The following is a 20,964-nucleotide window of genomic DNA, read 5'->3' on the forward strand; positions in this document are numbered from 1 at the left end:
GGTGGTTATTTTTGTTTATTGCAAGTATATGCCACATTATGAAAATAAATCATCGTACCACTTCAACATGGCAGGAATATGCTTCTAATAATGCATTTAAATGTACAACAAATAGCCATCCTATATACTTTTAAACCATGGGTGTTTCCTCGTTGGAACTTTGAAAGGGTATATAAACCATTTTTACCTTTAATATAGATCACAGGGAAATATGAATGTTATTGGCCCAAAGAAAATGCATTATTGCCTTTGAGTTATTGTAACACAAAGGCATAGTTTAACCACACACGGAAGACTAAAAAGTATTAAAATTGACAATGAATGGAAAGAAATAACCATTTGCACATTAAAAGATTGGCCCTGCAGTAGCCCTGCAGTAAGGTGCACTTCATTTTAAGTGGGTGCTCAAGTGATCAGGAAAACTTCCATCTCTCACAGTGCAAGAGAGTCAATGGCTGAAGTGGACTGACCCACTGTCGCGTGTATGCATTTTTTTTTTCTTTGGTACAGGGTGTTGGCTAGACAGCTGAAGCTGTCTCTTGGCCAGACCTCGCAAGTACCAGTTGATAATGATAACTAACATGCAAGTACGGTAGAGAATTAGTGACTGCAGTGTATGGATGTGAGCGACTACGAAAAATTACACATTTAAACATTTGAGTGTTTAAATATGTGGTTGTATAAGAAAGAGTGATTGTGGACGAGTGCATGCATGTGAGGGGGGAGTGCATGAGTACCTGAATGAGTGTCCAGGTATATGAGTGAGACCTCTTCATCTAAATAACAATGAAGCCCTGTATAAAACTTTATAAATAAATAAATATCATCCTTGCAGTGTATGTACTGCCGCTTCAAACTCTCATCACAGCCAGCCCTTAGCTGACCTGCAGCAGGACGTCTGACTCCAGAAGGGTAGCCATGCTTTGCCCTCTGCCATGTGCCCTCTCTTGCGCATCCCGCACTGGCAGACATGGGGCAGTGCACAGCCTTTGAAGAGCAAACAAGGCAACCCCTGGCTGTGCTTCTCAGCAAGAAAGCGAGAACCGCGGGACCCTCTGCGCCTGCCCGAGGCCACGCAGTGGCCATAAGGAGGGCGGGCTCCTAGTCACGGAGGGCTGTCCCGCCCCCACATGACATAGTAGTTCCTCACCCATGGCAGTCTCCCCTGGTTGGTGGAGACTGGTAGGTGATGCACGTCCGGGGCGGCTGGGAGGAGCCGTCGGGAGTACTTCTGACCTCTGCCCCGCTGGGGAGGCCTCTTTGCCGCTCCGGACGTCGTAGTTCCATGTTGGGACACTCTTTTTATCACGTCGGGTCACCCTTTCCTAGGGTCGCCGTCTTGAGGTCCGGTGTTTCGCCGCCGTGATAGCTCCGACGTGCCGCTTTGCGTTGCATCCGGTGAGTGGGGATATGAGACGGCTGCTGGTTTCTTTGTCTCCTCGGTGTCTGTGGGTTGCATCCCTCCACGGTCCTGTCGCCTGCCCCCTGCGCCTCATGTTCATGGGTACATGCGAGGCGCCTGTGGCGGGGGTTTTGGCGTGGTTGTGTATTGGCGCGTCTGGGAAGGTGAATGTAGAATCTCGCTTCTGGGAGACTTTGTGAATCCCGCATGGCCGTCCCGATCGCCATGGAACAGGCTGCTCAATTAGCTACCAATCTTACTCCCGACATGTGCACCGAGACAAGTGTCCGTCGGCCGATTCCCCGGGCTGGGTTTTGCAAGTTTCTGTTCGTTCAGTCCCCCCCTCCCCACCCCCGCGACCCTCGCCCCTTTTCTCGCTTTGGGTCCGTGTAGCGCACTGAGCATTATTTAGGTTACTATGGGGCTTGGTCAAGGGGTCGACTATGCGGGGGATTTTCTTTTCATTTCGGCGTTTTCAGTTAGGTTCATGCTGATTGGCGCCTGATGCAAATGTTGTTATTGTACGTGGGGGGGGGTATCGTTACTAGTTAAAAAGATATTCGCTCTGTGTTCGGTGACCTGGCCACGTGGTCTTACGGACCGACGAGCAAGTGGGACAGGCCAGGACATGCCAGACACATTAGTGGTGCATTTATGCTTTCTGCCGAGTCTTGCCTTGGTAAATACACGGGCTTTTTCGGCCCGACGGCTTGACTGTCGAGTTGGTGCTGGAGTCCTGGGTTCGAGCCTTGGGGTCACGCTTCCTATGGGTGATCTTGGTTTTTCACGCATTTGCATTTCGCCACTCCCGATTTGTCGTGGAAAGAATTCGAGCTCATCACAGGCCCCGGTATGCTATGGGTGTTTTCACCGTATGTACGCTGGCCTGCTATCGCGTTTTCTTGGTATCTCAGGGTGTAGATGCCGGACATTAATCGCTTGTCCTTAATTTGCAGGCGTTTGCCTTGCTTTTCACGTTATGTGCCTCCCCGTAAGCGGAACTTGTTGGAGGGCCCCTGCCTACTTGATTGTTAAGGAGCCTGTCCTTCGTCGATTAATGTGTCCTGGCAGCGGGGGCCCCCATGCTACAATGTTGACGTTAACTTGTTCGACGACTAATTTACTAAGGTTGAGCGCAACCCCCCCCCTCCCCCCCCGCGACCTTCGTCCCTTTGTTTGCCTTGTGTCCGGGTAGCGCTCTGAGCATTATTTAGTATACAATGTGGTTGGGACAAGGGTCTATTAGGCGGGGGATTCCATTTCGTTTCAGCCTTGTCAGTTAGGTTGATCCTTATCTGGTGCGGCCATTTTAGGGACACCATGGTGTGATGTCCGGCGCCTAAGGGTAATGGCGTCCAGTGCGGCCATTTTCTGTGGCGGCTTGTTTCTTGTGTCCGGCACAAGACGTGTACGGCGCCTGTGGGCGGTGAATTTGGGGCACGGTTCTTCGATACCTGCGCATATTAGTAAGTTCGGACAATTTTGATGGATATTTTTGTGGAATGCATGGTTTAAAGAGGATACGGTGTACGGGTCCTTAGCCATTATGTTTCCTTTTCGTTCCTCGCGGGGAGCTTGCAAGTTGGCTTTACCTTTGAAAATTTTGTCCAAGTGTGTGCCCACAGTGTGGTGGAGTGCCTCTTAAGGTCGGCCATTGTGGTCATCAAGACGTTTAGGTTGTACCTTGTCCGCCCGCAGCGGTGCGTTTTTGCCGGCGCATTATTTGTTCGTGTCTGGCTTTGTAACATGGATTACGGGAGAGGTTTGTCCCTTCGATTGCTAGGAACCCAGGTCGCATTTGCGGTCCACCGCGGCCCAGAGCATCATCGAGCATTTTGGTTAAATCATGTAGGGCGGCGTCGGTTACCCCATGGGTCATCCCATCGCGTGGGGGGCTCGCAGATTCTAGATTTATTTAGTTCGGGTTTCTACCATGTCGTTTATTAATACCGATCCAACCCTGTGATTGTTCACTTTCAGTTGATACGGAGAAAGGAAATGCAGCGCATTGTTCCTGAACCCGTTCTCTTCACGTGGTTGCTGCATTAGCGTAGCAGGTACGATGGCTAAGCCATGTTTGTCGGGCACGACCGGGCCCCGGTCTCTTCGGTAACCCCCCCCCTGGGATACGTTGCGCCTTGCCCTTATCGCTAGGTTGTTTCGTGTGCATAGGCATACTTTGCATATTTTCGTGTGGGGACAGCTCTCAGTCCACGATTCCACATTGTGTTCACTGCCCAGCGATCTAGTTGTAGGCTGGCACTCGCCCCAAAACAGCCGTTCCTCCTCTTGATGTTGCAATCTGCCGCGGCAAGCATCTCGTGGGAAATTTTGCGACTTCCATGATACTTGAAAATACTACGTTATTGCATTTGTACAGGAATTACACTGGCGATTGACGAGTTTGGGGGGAAGCTTAGCGACACCGCAGCAGTGTGCAAGAGTCTGCCAGCACTAGGGGTAGTCGAAAACGGAGGGTATCTTAGAATGTGTTCTCCTCTATGCTTCTGAGAAATGCAGAGCTCACAGATGTATAAAAGGGGGCATGTTATGTGCGTAAAGCCTGGATATCGCCCCCCCCCCCCTCTTTCTTAGGAAGGAGTGGACTCCTAGTGCATTGATCCTGATGCCCGAGGCCTCCTCCCAGATTGGCTGTCCTTCAAGCTCAGGTACCATTACACTCCAAGTAGTGTGTGCGCGAGGCAAGTAGTGTGCTTCTTTTAAATTACACATACCCTTTTAGGGACAGGAACACACGGATGCCAGGTTTTGCTAGAAAAAGCTGCCCAGGGAATGCTCGGTGATGGGAGCGATCTGAACACCCTGTATTCTGCTCCCGGCATAAGTCTCCCTGGTTCACGAGTTCGCACCTCCAGTAGCGTCCAAATGTTACCCTAACAGGCTATGACAAGCTCTCACAGAGGGCCAAATTAGATAGATCTCACGACCCTATTAATGTAGGAAGGCAGCTTATAGTGGATATGTGGCCAGTTTGTCATTACAACTCGCTGTAGCTAAAACCTACATGTTCATTGTTTGTATCCATTCATTGAAGTTGCTCAAAGCTGTATTGTTTGGTGGTGGCTACTAAAAAGTATTTTGTTGTGTTATTCATTGTCCAAAATAGTCTCTTTTTCGCATACATTGCTGTGGATGTTTCAGGTCTTTCTTAGGCAGCACTTGCGCCCGATTTCTGCCCATCTTTTCTTTTAGTTGGATCGTGCATTTTGGGTTTTAGCATGAGTTGCCGTAAAGGTCCAAGCTGGACCTGCACATTCGTACTAGTTATAGAGGTTTAATGACTGATTTCGCACATTTGTAAATTTTGCTGGTGGTAAGTGACACTGGTCGTCATATCGTATAGGTATCTGATTTGTATAGCTGGATGTGTTAGCTAAACCATACTCTAATGTAGCCAGGTACTCTCTGCCATGCTATTTACCAGCATTGTAAGTAGTCATCTACCCAGTAGAGTGGGCACCTATTGGGGTATTGCTGCTCACGGCATAAGACCCCCGGTGCCAGTGTTCGCAGTATCAGTAGAGTCCAACTGATTCCCTAACAGGCAACGATAAGTTCTTGCAGAGGTCTAATCTCATGTAGCACGCAACCCAATTATTTGATAGAAAGGGAACTATAGTGGATAGGTGGCCTGTTCAACATTAGGATCTTACTGTGGTTACACCTACCCTGTTCAGTACTCGAATCCAATCAGTGAGTTACGCAAAGCTATATTGTTTGCTTGCATTTGGTGTGTGTCTACCAAAAAATGTGTTATCCGGTGTGTTGGAGCACTGTCCAATATAGTCTTTTATTTCGCATATTACTGACCTTTCTTCCTTGTGCTTATCAAATTTGAAGCTATGTTTCCTGCAGATCTTCAGTTGGTTATACTTTGTTTTTATACATGCAGTGTATAGGCCTCGGTCCCTCCTAGGCAGCACTTGCGCTGTCTATTCGAGGCATGATGCGGGCACGATGAGGGCATGATGCCCCGCCCGCTTTCTGTCCATCTTTGTATTGGATCTTTCATTTTGGGTTTTTAGCATGAGTTTCAGAAGAGACCCAAGTATGACCTGCTCATTCGTACTAGCAATAGAGATTTAATGACTGAGTTTGCCCCTGGAAAATTCTGGAAGTGGTAGTGACACTGGTCTCTAATATAGCCCTGGTACTCCCTTATCAAGCTATAGATCAGCATTGCAGGTAGTGATCTCAATGTTGTGGGTGGCAGTATGTCATCGGCATAGCATGTGATGGAACGGGTCCAATAATATTATAGCTGGATGCTGTACAGGAATGTAGAATTAGACCCTGCACCTGTTTCTTAGTTGAAGACGCTCCCTCTCTGAGACAGGCATAAACAAGAGCGTAGCTGCAGCGGGTGCAGTGGTTCCTAGGACACTTGATTCCTCCTCATTGCTGTAGTGATCATGGCTGCAATTTTATCATCATATCACCTTCCGGGGGCCCATATTCTTCCTCTTAACAGTGCCTATGACACACTCATTGCTCTATTAGACAGGCACCCCGCACCCAAACCTTGCGATTCCTGCTCAAAGTAAACAAGGCAAAATGCAGCTATAGATAGTGCTGCACTGCGGCCCATGTACGTAAGTAACCTGACGTCTGGGCAACGCACGACTACTTTAATTTGATAGTTCTGCCATGTATCTGACACGCAGGTATTCTCCAAAGAAAATCCAGTATCTTTTTATGTATTATTATTTTCAAAGCACTTACGTTACCTTGACCCCATCTACCACAAAGAGGTCTTCATCCTAATAGTTAGGCACAACGGCCGATCTCTTTTAGTCCTTTTCTAACATGCGGCGAAGTGCTGGACATAGATATTCATATGTCACGTCAAAAACAAAAAAGACTGGATATGCCACTTACATATTCTCGGACGTTGTCAGCTATGTATAGGTCCTCGTAATTACTCCAGTAAGTTAAACAGGAGGCTTGCTATTATTTGAAATACTGGGGGTTTAATTGTTTGACAGCCCAGGCTAAGTATTGTGTTTCACCTGAGAATTCTGATTGGATCTACATTAAGACTTCTCCCCCCCATGGCATCTCATTCTAAATAAACCTCTTACCAACAAAATCGTCCCTGTTAGACATGTTCTCTTATGCCAGACGATTTTAGTCGTGTGGCTATTTTTAGGCTACTTCTGAGCAGAACCCGGAAGCGGATTTCCGAGTGTTGAATTACTAACTAGGGTAATCATATATGCTTAGAACTCTGGGAGTTGATAGTACCCCCCCCCTATTATTTTGGGCAGGCAAAGGGGGTGCAGCACAAGTGCTTGTGCCAGGCTCGTCGGCAAACTTGCCACCCTGTGCGGGGTTCAATAGGTTTAGCACGCAGTGCACACCAGACACCCAAGTACAAGAACAAACGTTACGTAGGCTATGATTTGTACCGGTGCAAGTGTTAAGATAAACACGTGAGAAATAGCAAACAGTGCGTTAAGAGAAGTGGCGTGGTATGCAACAAAGAGTACCAAACACAGGTACATAGGGAGCACTGCAATAATGGCAACCACTTTAAACTGAGAAATTCTACCTGTGCACCCTTGATAACGGCACATGTGTTGCTCTTCCATGAATGGGAGGGTCATACGTTATAGTCATTCCCCCACTTCATTTGGTTCTCCTGCCTTCTTTCATCCTAGGCTCGGGTTCCCGCTGGCAGCTCACTCGCGGTCTGCAGCCTTCAGTGTAACATTCAATTCAGGTATACAGAGAACAACTGTGGCTTCCACAGCCCGAGCACGGACTGCCAATAATCGTTTGAGGTGGGCCCGAGAAGTCTTTTAGGAATTTATGCATTAACTAGGGGGGGCAAGTGTTCTCGGCTGTCCCCGTGGTTTTCAGTTTGTCTCTTGTAAGACCACTTCGCTAGTCACTCCAATATATGCATTGCGTACTGCAATAGACTTCTGTATCCTGTGGGGGATTAGTTGCTCAAGCGTAATCTTGCAGTTGATTGGTATTTTGTGACAGCGCTTGTTTATTCGGGAGGGATTCTCTGCAGGAGGGGCCCTTCCCATCACCTGGTCTCTTGCCTGGGATAGTCTTCCCTATTGGGGTAGAGGGATTGTTCCCGGGTGGTTATGCCTATTGGTGTCGGAGTGGCTTGCATTTATCCATGCATGTCCCTGCGCAGGTCAGCCTAGGGGGCTCTCCGTTGCAGGCGCTGCGGTCCCCGGGAGGTGGTCGTAGTCGGCCTTCAGTCTAGCTAACTTAACGGTATTATGTCTGAAGCCGCTTCCACCCTAAAACCCAAGAGGGCAGGGGATGCCGGCTGTATTGGCCTGTGGACCCGGTATATCGCTTAACTGGGACTCGTCCAAGTTCTATAGTATGTCTGGTGCCCTCCTATTCCCTCGTGTCAGTAAGCACACTTACTCTCCCTGCTGGATTGTGAAGACGGTGATTCAGCTGTGTCAGTGACTTCTTGGCGCAGTTTTCTGACGCTCAGTGGGAAGGGATATGTTGGTGTCCCAGCGGCATGCGCTGGACAGCCTATTTCATGTTACTTAGGGCCTCTGTAGTAGGGGCCCCTTCCTATCCCTTTAGTTTCCCTGAGGGGTTGTAGGACAGGGTTAATGGTGCCTGATGGTGTCACCCCACGCCTATGGGCGTTGCCCTGTTCCTCCTCTGTCTGGAGGTAGCAATTCTAGGTGTAGGTTGCAGGTAAAGAGCAGTAATAATGGTGGGGGGCCCGTGCGGCAGCGGGAACCACCGCACGGGCTGTGGCGGAGTTACTGGGCGATCCGGAAGAAGAGAGGTGCAAACGCTGGACGTCAGCGGGCACATAGGGGTGCCAGAGCATAACCTCAGAGCCTAACCTGTAACCTCATGGGAGGTGCAGGAATTCGTGTCGGCGCCCCAGTAGTCCTTCGGGCGGTTGTGGGCCTGTGCAACCGGGGGTTTGCCTAGTCACGCCCAGCAATGGGCGTGTCAGTATAATTATGGTATTTGTACAACAGTTGGGTGGTTCGCCACTGTGTTGTTTGGCTCAACAGGCGGGCAGGTGGCGAGAATGCGGCCTGCCCTAGGATCGCCCGTAAGATAACCCACCGTCATTACATATGTTGTATGTAATAAACCTGCAGCAATTTTTCCCAAACCTAATACTTGTGTCTTTGTGTTATTTGCGGGTTTGGGCATGTGGGGCGGGTGTTCATGTGGCCCTGATGTGAATATGCGCCTGCCCGAGGCCACGCAGTGGCCATAAGGAGGGCGGGCTCCTAGTCACGGAGGGCTGTCCCGCCCCCACATGACATAGTAGTTCCTCACCCATGGCAGTCTCCCCTGGTTGGTGGAGACTGGTAGGTGATGCACGTCCGGGGCGGCTGGGAGGAGCTGTCGGGAGTACTTCTGACCTCTGCCCCGCTGGGGAGGCCTCTTTGCCGCTCCGGACGTCGTAGTTCCATGTTGGGACACTCTTTTCCCGCCCTTCCTCTTACCCAGAGTGTCTGCTTGAGGGGGCTCATTTAATGTGTTCCTTTTTCGTTGCAGGCGGAGTTACTGGGCGATCCGGAAGAAGAGAGGTGCAAACACTGGACGTCAGCGGGCACATAGGGGTGCCAGAGCATAACCTCAGAGCCTAACCTGTAACCTCATGGGAGGTGCAGGAATTCGTGTTGGCGCCCCAGTAGTCCTTCGGGCGGTTGTGGGCCTGTGCAACCGGGGGTTTGCCTAGTCACGCCCAGCAATGGGCGTGTCAGTATAATTATGGTATTTGTACAACAGTTGGGTGGTTCGCCACTGTGTTGTTTGGCTCAACAGGCGGGCAGGTGGCGAGAATGCGGCCTGCCCTAGGATCGCCCGTAAGATAACCCACCGTCATTACATATGTTGTATGTAATAAACCTGCAGCAATTTTTCCCAAACCTAATACTTGTGTCTTTGTGTTATTTGCGGGTTTGGGCATGTGGGGCGGGTGTTCATGTGGCCCTGATGTGACTATGGGGCTCGCTCCTCACTGCAAGGGGGTGTATAAATACATAGTATCACAGAGAGAAAAGGAGAGGGCCCCCTTTAGATACAATCTGGATACCTGTTGTGTTGAGAGCCTTTACTTAGGCGCTGATGTTTCTTTTCCTGAACATTTGTCTGAAACAATGTAACATATTAAATGATTTCTCTTTAAGCTTTTAGTAACAGATCTAGTTAGAAACTTCCTGACATCAACAGCAGGGTCGGACTGGTGCACAAAATAGGCCCGGCCCCCCCAAAAAAGTGGCGCCAATTAGTGAATATGATAGCTAAAAAAAGAGGCCCATGCTTTTTAAATTGGGACAGTTTTGAACTTGCAAAAGCACGCTGCATAAGAGGTTTGCAAGATGTGTAAGACTGCATGGATTTGAGCTTGCAGCATGCAATGATTGTTTTAATGTCTAGGAAATCAACAGTAAAAACCAACCCTGCACACTACGAATAAAGTCCTAAAACAGGCACAAAAGCAGCCCACTCACTGACTTGTCGCAGTGGCAGCTCCTCCGTCACGGTGGAGGAGCGCCGGCCCACTGAAAAATAAAATGGTAATAAAACCAATGTATGATCATGTTATTTGTCATTACTGCCAGCCGAGGTTAGGGCGGCCCCATCCTGTCGAGCGTTACAGTGAGGGAGGAGTGTTTGGGCACTTGTAAGTGTGCATGTCTGTTTGGACAGCCGTCTCAGGCTGCCAAACAGACATGCACTCTGATGTTTTTCCAGCCTAGTTATGTTGTACAGCTGGGTTGGAGAAAAGCTCCAGGCTCACTGGGCCTAAGCGAGTGTTAAGTCAGCCTGCTCAGGCCAATCACAGCACTGCCCTTATGTTGGTATTACCAGAATGAGAGCAGCGCTGTGATTGCCCCTTGGGAGCATGTGCAGCATGACCAACATCGGAAGAGGAGCATAGAGGCGGTTGCCGCAGAAGCAGGTAGGTTTGATTACAATTATTTTCCCCTCAACCCCGTCTCCCATACCACGCGTTGCCCCACTACCCCAAAATTGAAACTGCTGTCACGGCTTGTCAGACCAATCCATCAGGCTATGTCTGATTGCTCTATAGGCCGGTCCGACCTTGGTCAATAGTAGGTTATATCATTATGAACAATTACACAACCCTGTTACTTTACCTTGTGCTGGTCCAATAAGTATACTGTCCACTGAAACAGACATGCAACCTATTGTCACTGTCATTGTACAACACAAAACAAAAAGATTTAAGAAAATATGTTCACACAGGTTTTCCATCTAAATGCACAAATACGCACCTCCGCCTCACACAGAACCACATTTACTTCAGAAAGGAACTTAAAACCTGGCTATTCAATAAATAATGCACCCCCTCCCACAAGCGCCTTGAGACCCTATGGGTGAGTAGTGCGCTATACAAATTTTTGATCTTGAACTTGAACAAACTATTTGAATTCTGGTTCAGTACAAACAAGTTTCACGGATAAACAAAGCAGAAAAATATGGCATTACACAATTCCTTCCAACAAATGTCAAATGCTTCAAAAAAGGGTGCACTTTTTTGCTATGCGTCGCTCTCAGAGAAAGCAATTAGCATGAATGACTGAATTCTAAACCCAGTAAGTCACTGCTGACATAACTTTGGTTACTGAACTTGTAACTCACTGTTGTTACTGTCATAAAGGAATTTCAGACTGCTCTGGCTGGGCTCTCTGAAAGCCTGTCAGATTTACGCTGCAAAGCAGGGAACACTGCTTCTCGAGGAGTGGGAAGTGAAATCACAGTGAACGCAGGGGGGGGGGGGGGGGGGGGGGTTGGAAGCAGTCAATCTTTTTTATTTTTTTACATTTGGGTCAAGCATGAGAGGCCATTTTATTTATGTATTTGCACCTGGCAACAGTTGAGAGCAGGGACAGATGATTTCGGGGCCATACATAACATAAAATTATAAATGGGTACAAAATTAAGTTCAGGGATGTTTTTCACCTTGCGGTTCTGAGTGACGTCATAGACAACGGGAGCTTCACTCTTGTTGTCTATTTGATGTAACTCAAAACGATTCTCCTGTGCCTGTAATTCACCATTATCCATCTAGAATAAACTCTTTTGCTGTACGTATCCTGCCCTGCGCTTCCCTGACCTCTTTTTCCTTTCTTTTTAGGATAGAGAAGAGTAAGGCGGAATTCCACCATGTTTTAAGGTTGAGATTTCCCATGCGACATAGTGAAAGCAGCGTTTCTAAGTGTCTGCCTGCTCCTAACATGAAATGCTTGCCACCTCATAGAAGAAGGCTGACCTGCATTTCCAGGCAGTAGCCTAATAATGATTTCAAAGACACATAACAAATAAAAAGGAATCATCTTAGCCAAAAGATTCCACCTTTGGAGCCAATGACTAACACAGAGCAAATAACGAGCATGGAGCCTGGGGTCGGAGGGAATAGCATTTTTCTGAAATCAGCCCTTGCCTCCTAGATTCACCCGAACTCTAGGAACCGGCAGTAGTGTGTAGGTCCTTGGACACATTGCGTACTACGCAAACTATATGGGGAAGTTCCACATATCTTGACCTGCTGGGGATTGATGAAGCAGTAGTGTATCCTAATTAGGGTAAAGCCAGTACTACCAGTCATTAGACAGAGTAAGACAGGGTGGCTTAAATCCCAAACATTCATTCAATATTGTTTTCCAGTCCACCTTAGTATAGATATTTTTTTTACTTTAGGTATGACGAATCGCCTCTAGACTTGTAGAATTGCGAAGAAACATGTTGACCAACCACACGGAAGAGCGCTACACCTAAGACATTTCATTGTGCCTTTCCTCTATATTTTAATCAGGGTAGGAGACCCCACAATTAAAGTTATTTTTGCTGGTACTCCCATTCCTGTTTTAACTCACATAAACATCACACACCACTTGTTCATCTACACTCACTAAATCTCTCACCCCCAAGGCCACGGGACCCCCACGGCACCAAATGGCTATTTGGAAAAAGATCTCCGCCAAAGTGCCCCTCATCAGGAGCCCGTCAGGCATTGCAGCGCCGGCCAGACGAGGAGCAGCCCGATGATGAAGCAGGACACCCAACTGGGTGTGTGAGAGCATTAGATTCCAAAGAAATGGATTCCCATCTCTTTGACTCTGTAGCCTAATGTCAATGCTAGATCATTCAGGAACAGCATAACTTTAATTTTCATATACCAAAGATCCTTGCACAGTCCTTCGGGAGAATGCAGGGAACTGCCACCTGTTCAAGTCTAGAGCGAGAACAGAAACAATGCCTGCCATGAGAGGCCGCCTAATATTTGCATCCAGCTTTTAGATTGCACATGGCCTTGTGACAGTAATAGAACAGCATTTGTAATACTAGCTCATCAGCTTTTCTCCATTAGCATACATGTAGCAAACCCAACCTTCAGGCCTTGCTAGAAATTCCAAGCCTTCATGGCACAGACAGGGGCTGTGAACACTATACACAGTGGCCTTTCAAAGCTCCATTTCCACTGATAAGATTTGTATCCACTCAACCATTGTAAGGCTTTCATTCCAGTGAAAGATCCCAATGGTGCGTTTCGTAGTATCTTCTGCATATATTTCAGCTACATTTGGGTATTTGTAACATCTTAAATAGGAGGATTGCCAGTAAACTGGCTAATATACAAGTCTGTATGTTGCAATACCTTTTGATGAACAACTATGAGATTTAGCATGTGTGCCTGCATGTGACTGCAGCTATGATCCCTCTTAAAGGAATACAAATGGCTTTGTATGTTCGCCCATAAATTAAAAGGTAACAGAAACGTCCTAGCCTGAAAAAACTAACAAGTGCTGGCCAATCTACCTGCGATACACCCTGACAGCCTACTAAAATCGAGTCAACGCCATGAAAAACCGCTGTTGTGCTTTCTCCATTTCTTAGTGAAAGAACAGATGCTTGCAAAATTCTGAATACAAAATATCCATCAAAAAATAAACAAATATCTATAAACAATATAAGAATAACAGGCACTCACTTATCACTGCTCTATTTGCATCATGCGTTTAGTGCAGTCGCTTGCGCGCGCACAAAAACACACACACAAACTTGTGTGCAAAGAAATTACAATTTCGAAAAGACCTGGTGGACTCAGCCAAAGTAAGGGCTGTAAATACAGTACTATTGGAAGCATGTGGTCAGTGCAGTCACAAAAAGCTGTAAAAATAGCACTATTTGCATCATGTGTTTAGGGCAGTCACACACGCAAGCTGTAAACATGACATTTTTCAAAATCTTTGGTGCAGTTAATCAAAGGGGAAATAATGCTGCATTTGTTTTATTATATGCTTAGTGCAGACAGACCTTAGACACAGCACAGTTCCACAGGTTGTGCGTGCGCCTTGTTCTTGGTACAGCCAGGCACCAAGATTGTACACACTACATTGATTTATTCAGCTGCCTGCATAGTGTTGATAGTAACCACCTTGTCCCATGTCCTTAGTACAGACAACCTTTGAATAAACACTACACTTCTTGCATCATAAGAAATACTTCAAATGTTACCCCTTGAGTTTAAGAACAAAGAGGATTTAAACACTGCATCATGTGCTTATTAAAAGGAGGCTGTAAACGCCAGCTTTTTCCAGCGCTAGGTTAGTGCACAGATGTAAACAATGTACTCGTGTGAGACAGTAAACACGGCACCTTTTCTACCGTGAGCTTAGAGCAGATGGACACATACAGAAAGGAAGCACTGTTACGTCTGAAAACTTCCCGGTATGTGAAATGCGGGCTTCCGGGACTTCCTGTCACGTGACCCGGAGCCCTTCCTGCAACTTCCTTTCTTATTACCACACCATTAGCCTCTATGAATGAACGAGAAGCTCCACCTAACCAGACCCAAAAATGTCACTCGCAGTCTGCCCCCGATGCCACAACGAACTAGAAAAACATAGCTGCATCCTCCAGCGTTTATCTGGCTGCTTTAGGAAGCAACAATCGGACCGCGGTTATGTTCACTCCTAACCGCACTACACGAAGAAGCTGTATTATTACAGGGCTCCCGGTTCGCCAAACGGGGAGCAGCACCAGCAAGGCCGCGAGCGCCTGCCTTGGCATTACCAATAAACTGCGTGATCCCGGTCACTTAAAAACATCCGACCTGGACTTTTGTAAATAGCATTTGGCATTTCATGGCACTGCTTGTAAAAACACAAGCCTCTCCGCCATGCTGGTTGTGTTTACGGTTAATGCCACGAGCCAGCACCTGGCGCGTGGCAGCTAGTGTTCCGTTGCTCTCCTGCGCGAGAGCCCCCGTGGTCATTCCTGCCCCTTCATTGGTCCCCCAACATTCCACATTCCATTCCCGTTGTCCCCTGTCGGTTCCAACTGTCATGGGAGGAACCCTGGAGTCTGAACCGCACAGTTGTGTAGGGGCTGTTGCAGAATAAAGCTTTTGAATCCATACATTCGCCTCCGCTTCGTTCCCACACTGGTGTGGTGTCCTGTATTAGCTGCCATCGTTGCGCCTGTGATCGACGCGTGTGCTCGCCGAACATACCAGCGTGAGCGTCGTTGCCATGGAGTCCGCCTGCATCACACGCAGAATCAAGAAACAATTAGCGAAGGGAAAGCACTTCATGCAGCGGGGCCCATGCAGATGTGAGGCGCGCCCGGGGGCCTTGGTGCTGCTGGGACCGGGCAACGTGTTGCACGTCAGGCCAGGGTAGTGAGCGCTGGCTCCACACCACAGAGGTCCACAAGCACGCCACTGGAACGACTGACAGACAGTCTTTCCGTCTGCAACAGCTTTTCCTACCAAGAATCCTCTTCCACTTTACTAAACAAGAAGCTCGTGGAAACTGGTCGGCGTTAAAGCTCTCAAAAAATAAACCTTCCATGTTCCAAGGACACCAATGCATATCAACCGTAACTATTTCGGTTAATTTCCTGCCTTTTACTAGGTGTAAAACCGCCTGCAGAAAATAAAGTTCGAATTTTTCCATTCATCTTGTACTAAATGCCAAGTGTAAAAGCATAATGTGTTGTTGTTTTAAAATAAATCAAATTTGATTAAAACAAAAAAGTTCGCATTTTTCTAGGCCAAAAGGTGTAACAATGTATGAAGGGATAGGCCACACACACAGACAGAACCCCCCCTCCCCCCAATAAACTTGAGCATTACGTGTAATAATTTCAGGACAAGCCATACCGACTGAAATTAGAAAACGGCGACAAGTGTGTTCCCTCAGACGAATACAGGGGTATGAAATGTGCGTTGCTGAGGCCGCACAGACAGACGAATCCGCTGAAGGGAGCGCCAGGGCTACTGGGGCCTGTGCGCTGTGCATTATTCAACACAACAGGTGAGCCTGCTCTGGTACCCTCTGGACGAGCCTCCACCCACAGCCAGCAATCACCTGGGCGGGGGCTGTGAGTGCTTCCGAGACAACAATGCTGAAATCAGATGAGCCACAATTATTACATCCAGCCACCAGAGAGAACGCGCGCGAGGGCAGCGCCGGCTTCCCTTCACGCGACCCGTCGATCAACCAGTAGCATGCTAAGTACAGCTGTGAAGGCGAATCACTGCACAACGAGCTGACATCACCAGCGTTACCGTAAACCTCCTGGCACGGAGCTGGGGTTTTGAAATTCTGGCCCAGCCTCTGCAGATTTGCAAATGCAGATGTGGTTGAGGAGAGGAGCCTGGTTGCGTTCGACACGGAAGGAAATATACCATCCGATAATACTAAAGAAAATACAGGCCAGGCAGCGTGGGGACTGCAGAGTAGGAAAACACCCGGAGGCCGCATCACTCCGCCCGGATAGATTACACAGTGACCCGCTGCAGTCCGAGGCAGCAAGCCATCCGATCGCAGGAGCTGCAGCTAATGTCCGCACCTCTGTGCCTGCCGTAATAGGAGCACGTGCATCCACTGTGGAGACAGACAGACAGACAGACACAGACGATGGTCACAGCATCTGTCCCACACTATATACACAGACGGCCGGATGACCAGGCCACACTCGCACAGCTACAGTGGAATTTTCAGGCCACATTCACCAGCTCTCACGAAGGTGTACATGAACGTTCAGGGCACTTAATCCCGCGGACTGTGACATGTAGCGAGATGTTCTGACTTCCTAATTTTCCGCATAGCTGGATGTTCACACCACCTCTTCCGACACACAGCTGGATGTCCAGCCTTCCCCATCCCACTCACAAAGCTACATCTGGATGTTCCTGCCACCACATCCTACGCACATACAGCTGGGTATTCAGGCTACTGCATTCTACTCACACAGCTGGATGGTCAGAACATACCTTGTTTGACGCACACAGTTGGATGGTGAGAGCACCTCATTTCTCACACAAAAACACAGGTGTGGACACACACACAGCACAATCAAAGACACACATTTGGTTAGTCAGCCTACCTCATTTCAATCAAAGCTAGCTGTTCAGGCCACACGGTTTCACTCTCACTTACAGCTGATGCACAGGCCACCTCATTCTCCTGACACACACATGAATGATGTTTCAACCCCATTACACACGCACCTGCATGCAAAGTCCTACTCATTCCACTGACACACAGCTGTGTGCTCAGCACTCAGTCCACTGGCCATAACTGGATGCTCAGATCATGTGATTTTACTCACACAGCTGGATGTTCAGACCACCCTGCTCCACTCACACACACAGCTGGATGGTCAGACTAACCTGTTCCACTAATACACAGTTGAATACTCAGGCCACAGCTCATTCTATACTCACACAAAAGGATGTTCAGACCATCTAGTTTCATACAAACACAGCTGGATGTTCAGGCCTCGATCCACTCAGACACAGCTGGATGTTCAGACCTCCTCATTCCTCTCACCAACAGCTTGATGTTCAGGGCTCTTTGTTCCACTTAAGACAAAGATGATGCCAATACGACTTATTATCCCACACAGCTGGAAGTTCAGAGGACCTACAGGTGCCCACATGCAACTGGATTTTAAGACTACCTCGTTCTATTCACATGCTACCAGATTTTCAGACCACTTCATCTATCACACAGAAAAATGCTGTGTGGCTCAAAATGAAGCGCACAGCACCATCTTCACACAGCACGGTACCAGAAAATATACACATGCATGGGGGATTCTCATGACACCTGCACTCGCACACAGAAGGGTCCCAAAGTACCCAAGTAGTGCATTTCTAATCGGTCACCTGCAAAATTCACCCACATAGGTGCATCCCTGATCTCACAAAGAGAGAGTTCACATCACCCCCACTCCCACAAAAGGAGTTGAGAATTCCCATGGAGGAGCTGCTCCCAAAACCTCCGCTTACACATCAAGGAGGCTCAACTCACCGTCATTCTTTGCACAATGATGGAGGTGCCTAGCTCCTGAACTCATACACGGGGATACAAACCACCTTCAACCACATACCTCCAATCAACATGAGGAATCTCTAGAGTTAACATATACAGACAGTCCCACCTCAGAGTTAACACCAGAAATACACGTTTAGAAAGAATGACACTCAACTCAACATTTACCTTTGCTGTAAAAAGTCTCATTTTGTTTGGAAGATCCTCAAAACTTAGACTTTGAGCAATCTTCAATGGAGAGAAGTAATTGTCAGCTCCGAGACACTAACCTACACACCTCTTAACTGTCAGCAGAACACAAACACCAAGGCTCAGCTCAAAAAGCTGCCCGTAGATCTGGATGCGCCCATTGGCTTAGCAAAGTATACATTAGCACAAAAGCCTTAAAACATTCAATTGTATAACAAGATCAGATGCAATGGTACTTCAGAGACAAGGCCAGTTTACTGATCTCCTAGACATTACTGGGTACACCTCTTAGATAGCATTGGACCCTTGTACTTGAACTGCAATATTGAATCTTTGGGACTTTACTGGAACTCTAAATAAATAGTGGACCTGTCTTCCAGGCAGTAATGGGCCTTCAACAAAGGCATTGATGGATCTGCACTAGGGATTATTGGTCTAGCCATGCCTTAAAGACAAACACAAAGGACTTTCATTGTGTTCCAACAATGTCAATCCAAAACCCCCAATCTAGCTCACCCCCCCTTGATATATCCAGTGTTGAGGTTTCTTTCCTTACCCAGTCCTCAAAATGTCGACTGCCATTCTGCAGGAGGTCCTCAAACTGGATGGTGCAGTTGGCCACAAAGTCATCGTAGCCAATCGGAGAATCATGGAAGACGGCCAGCTCGATCTTGCGCCCATTGCAGACATCGGTGACAAACTCATCATGCCAGGCCGGACTGTTGGTCTTCTGTCGGGTGGCCGTCTGCCCAATGCGGGAGTCATCCACATTCAGGGCAATGTAGGGGTCCAGAAGGAAGGTCTGCGGCCGGGGACCCACCGCGTGCCGCAGCGACCAAGGAGTAGGCTTGAGGTCCACCGCCTCCCCGATCCGGATCTTCAGCAGCCCATTGAAAACCACCATGGTGGAGGGGTGGGCGAGGGGGGCGCTCCCTCAGGCTCCACCACTGGCTCCACGAGCCGGGGCCAGACAACGATGCAGCACCAGCTCCTTCTGCAAAGGCACCAGCTCCGTCTGCAAAGGTGGTATTTTCCCGTTTGTTTGTGACACCTTCAAGCACCAGAAGAAGCGAGAAGACCCAAAGGACAATCCAAAAAGCAGAACCCACGAGAAGGCAGATGAGTGGCTGACAGCTTCCAATGGAGGGTGCTGCTGGCTCTCCCAGGGATGCAGGCTGGTCCCAGCACGCGCCAGCAGCGGATCACACTCCACAGCCCAGGGTGGGATGCGCAGACAGGCTGATGCGCGCGAGGCAGGGGCGACAGGAGGGCTGCACCCTCCCTCAGCTGTGCGGGCTCACCCGCAGCAGAGCGGGCAAGAACCCTCCCCTCCCGGCTCACCCAAAATAAAAGAAAACAAACCCGGTCCTGTGAATGCTGCAGCAGAGGGGACGGATCCTGCTGCCTGCTGCCTCTCAACTGCTGCTGCCGCACCTCTCACCACCAGCGATGGCGATACGTGAAAAAAAAATCCACCCAGTGGAAAGGAGGGGACGTGGAGGGCGCAGAGGGAGCTGGATTTTCCTTCTGGTGCACCTTTGGTTGTGTAGCCTTTGCTCTTGCGACACCCAGTGTGTGCATCTATGTATGCCTCTCTTTCTCGTCTTACCGGGGTTGTGTAATATTTGGTATCCCATGGAATGTGTGTGTTATCCCCTGCTCCTCGGCTGTCTTCGGTAAAGCGGGCTCCGCCCCTTCACGAACAGACATGAGCAACAGATCTCAGAACCGCGTTTTCTCCGTGTGGGCTTTTCTTGTTGGAGGCTTCGGAGGGTGTGTATCGTTGCAAGTTTATTATCGGAAGAACATAGCTGCATGGAGCTCACGCTAGGCACAGTCCAAGATGTTTTTTTGTAAAGAGTGTTTTTAAGTGGGATTGATTTGCGAAATAACCGGATGTTACATTGTAAATTTCACAAGCAAGAAACCGAGATGCAATGGTTACAACGTTTAGTGAAACAAAAATATCCCCCCATCCCATTTTGTTACAGTTCATACATCCTTGTTTGTGGTAATGTTGTCTGGGCCCTCGCAATCCAACGGAAATATATTATCATAGACACACCACACAGACATAGAACTCTTGGAATAATAAATGTCTCTAGAGTAGATGGTAAGAGAGGAAAATCATTATTGACTAGTGCACCATGAGAATTAAAAAGTAATTGAAGACGGAAAGTAAAAAGTACTCTATACCTGTAGAACCCCCCGCCCCCCCCCCACCCTCCCCTCCCCCACCCCATATTTTGGTACCTTGCATTGTGCTGATGCATTGATGCATGTTCTATGTTGCACTTTGATAAAAACTCGCACTGAAAAAGCGTAGGTCACTTTGGAGGAATTTACAGGATCGGAGGGCTATATGGTCCCTTCCGCAGTAGCTGGGGAGAGGATGTGGCTTAACGACCAGAGCTACCGACTTTGGAGCTGGTGAACCAGGTTCAAGTCTCGCCGCCTAAACATCCTGTAATTCTGGGAAAATCACTTAATCTCCCTGAGCCTACCAAAAAATGAATGTGTACTTGTGCAATGTAACTGGTGCTAATGTCCAATACCTTCGAGTCGAGTTCCCAATATATAAAAATGTAAAAAAAGGAAAGGTCAATCAAGTGCAGGAATGGTGCACACGGATGAATTTGACCACACAGAATAAAAGATAAAATGTTGATATACCTGGCTGAATACAATGTGAGAGTAAAGACCAGAAAAGTGATATGTACTTTAGAAGGAACAAAGAAAGAATAGTCCTGCAAAGAGAAGTATTGTCCTTAACATGTCTTGGACATAGTATGAAGAATGCCAACAATGTGCATTGAGTTCCCGAAGAACAAAATGATATTGAACTGATTCCATGCTATGTGTAAGCAATAATGGACTCCATAGTGTTATACATATCTTGCAACATTGTATCTCTCGTCTGAAATTTGGTTTTAAAAGGGTTGAGGGGAGGGGATTGTTCCCCTTTAAGAGCATTCTAGAGACAAAGTAAAACTATGTCCAGTTGAAGGCTCTGGCCGAAAC

At 48.0% G+C, this 20,964-nt stretch overlaps 1 protein-coding gene across 2 annotated transcripts in view; it reads right to left on the reverse strand.

Annotated features, from left to right (window-relative positions):
• PRKCE (protein kinase C epsilon) overlaps positions 1-19,618 on the reverse strand; it is a 1,279,555-nt gene extending 1,259,937 nt beyond the window's left edge. For both annotated transcript variants that reach the window (XM_086927786.1, XM_086927785.1), the window contains exon 1: positions 18,500-19,618. In XM_086927786.1, the coding sequence (XP_086783912.1) occupies positions 18,500-18,847 (348 nt within the window). In that variant the 5' untranslated portion in view covers positions 18,848-19,618. The remainder of the gene's footprint in view (positions 1-18,499) is intronic.
• Between the last annotated feature and the right edge of the window lie 1,346 nt (positions 19,619-20,964).

Source organism: Lissotriton vulgaris, chromosome 6 (assembly GCF_964263255.1).
Source record: "Lissotriton vulgaris chromosome 6, aLisVul1.2, whole genome shotgun sequence".
Taxonomy (NCBI): Eukaryota; Metazoa; Chordata; class Amphibia; order Caudata; family Salamandridae; genus Lissotriton; species Lissotriton vulgaris.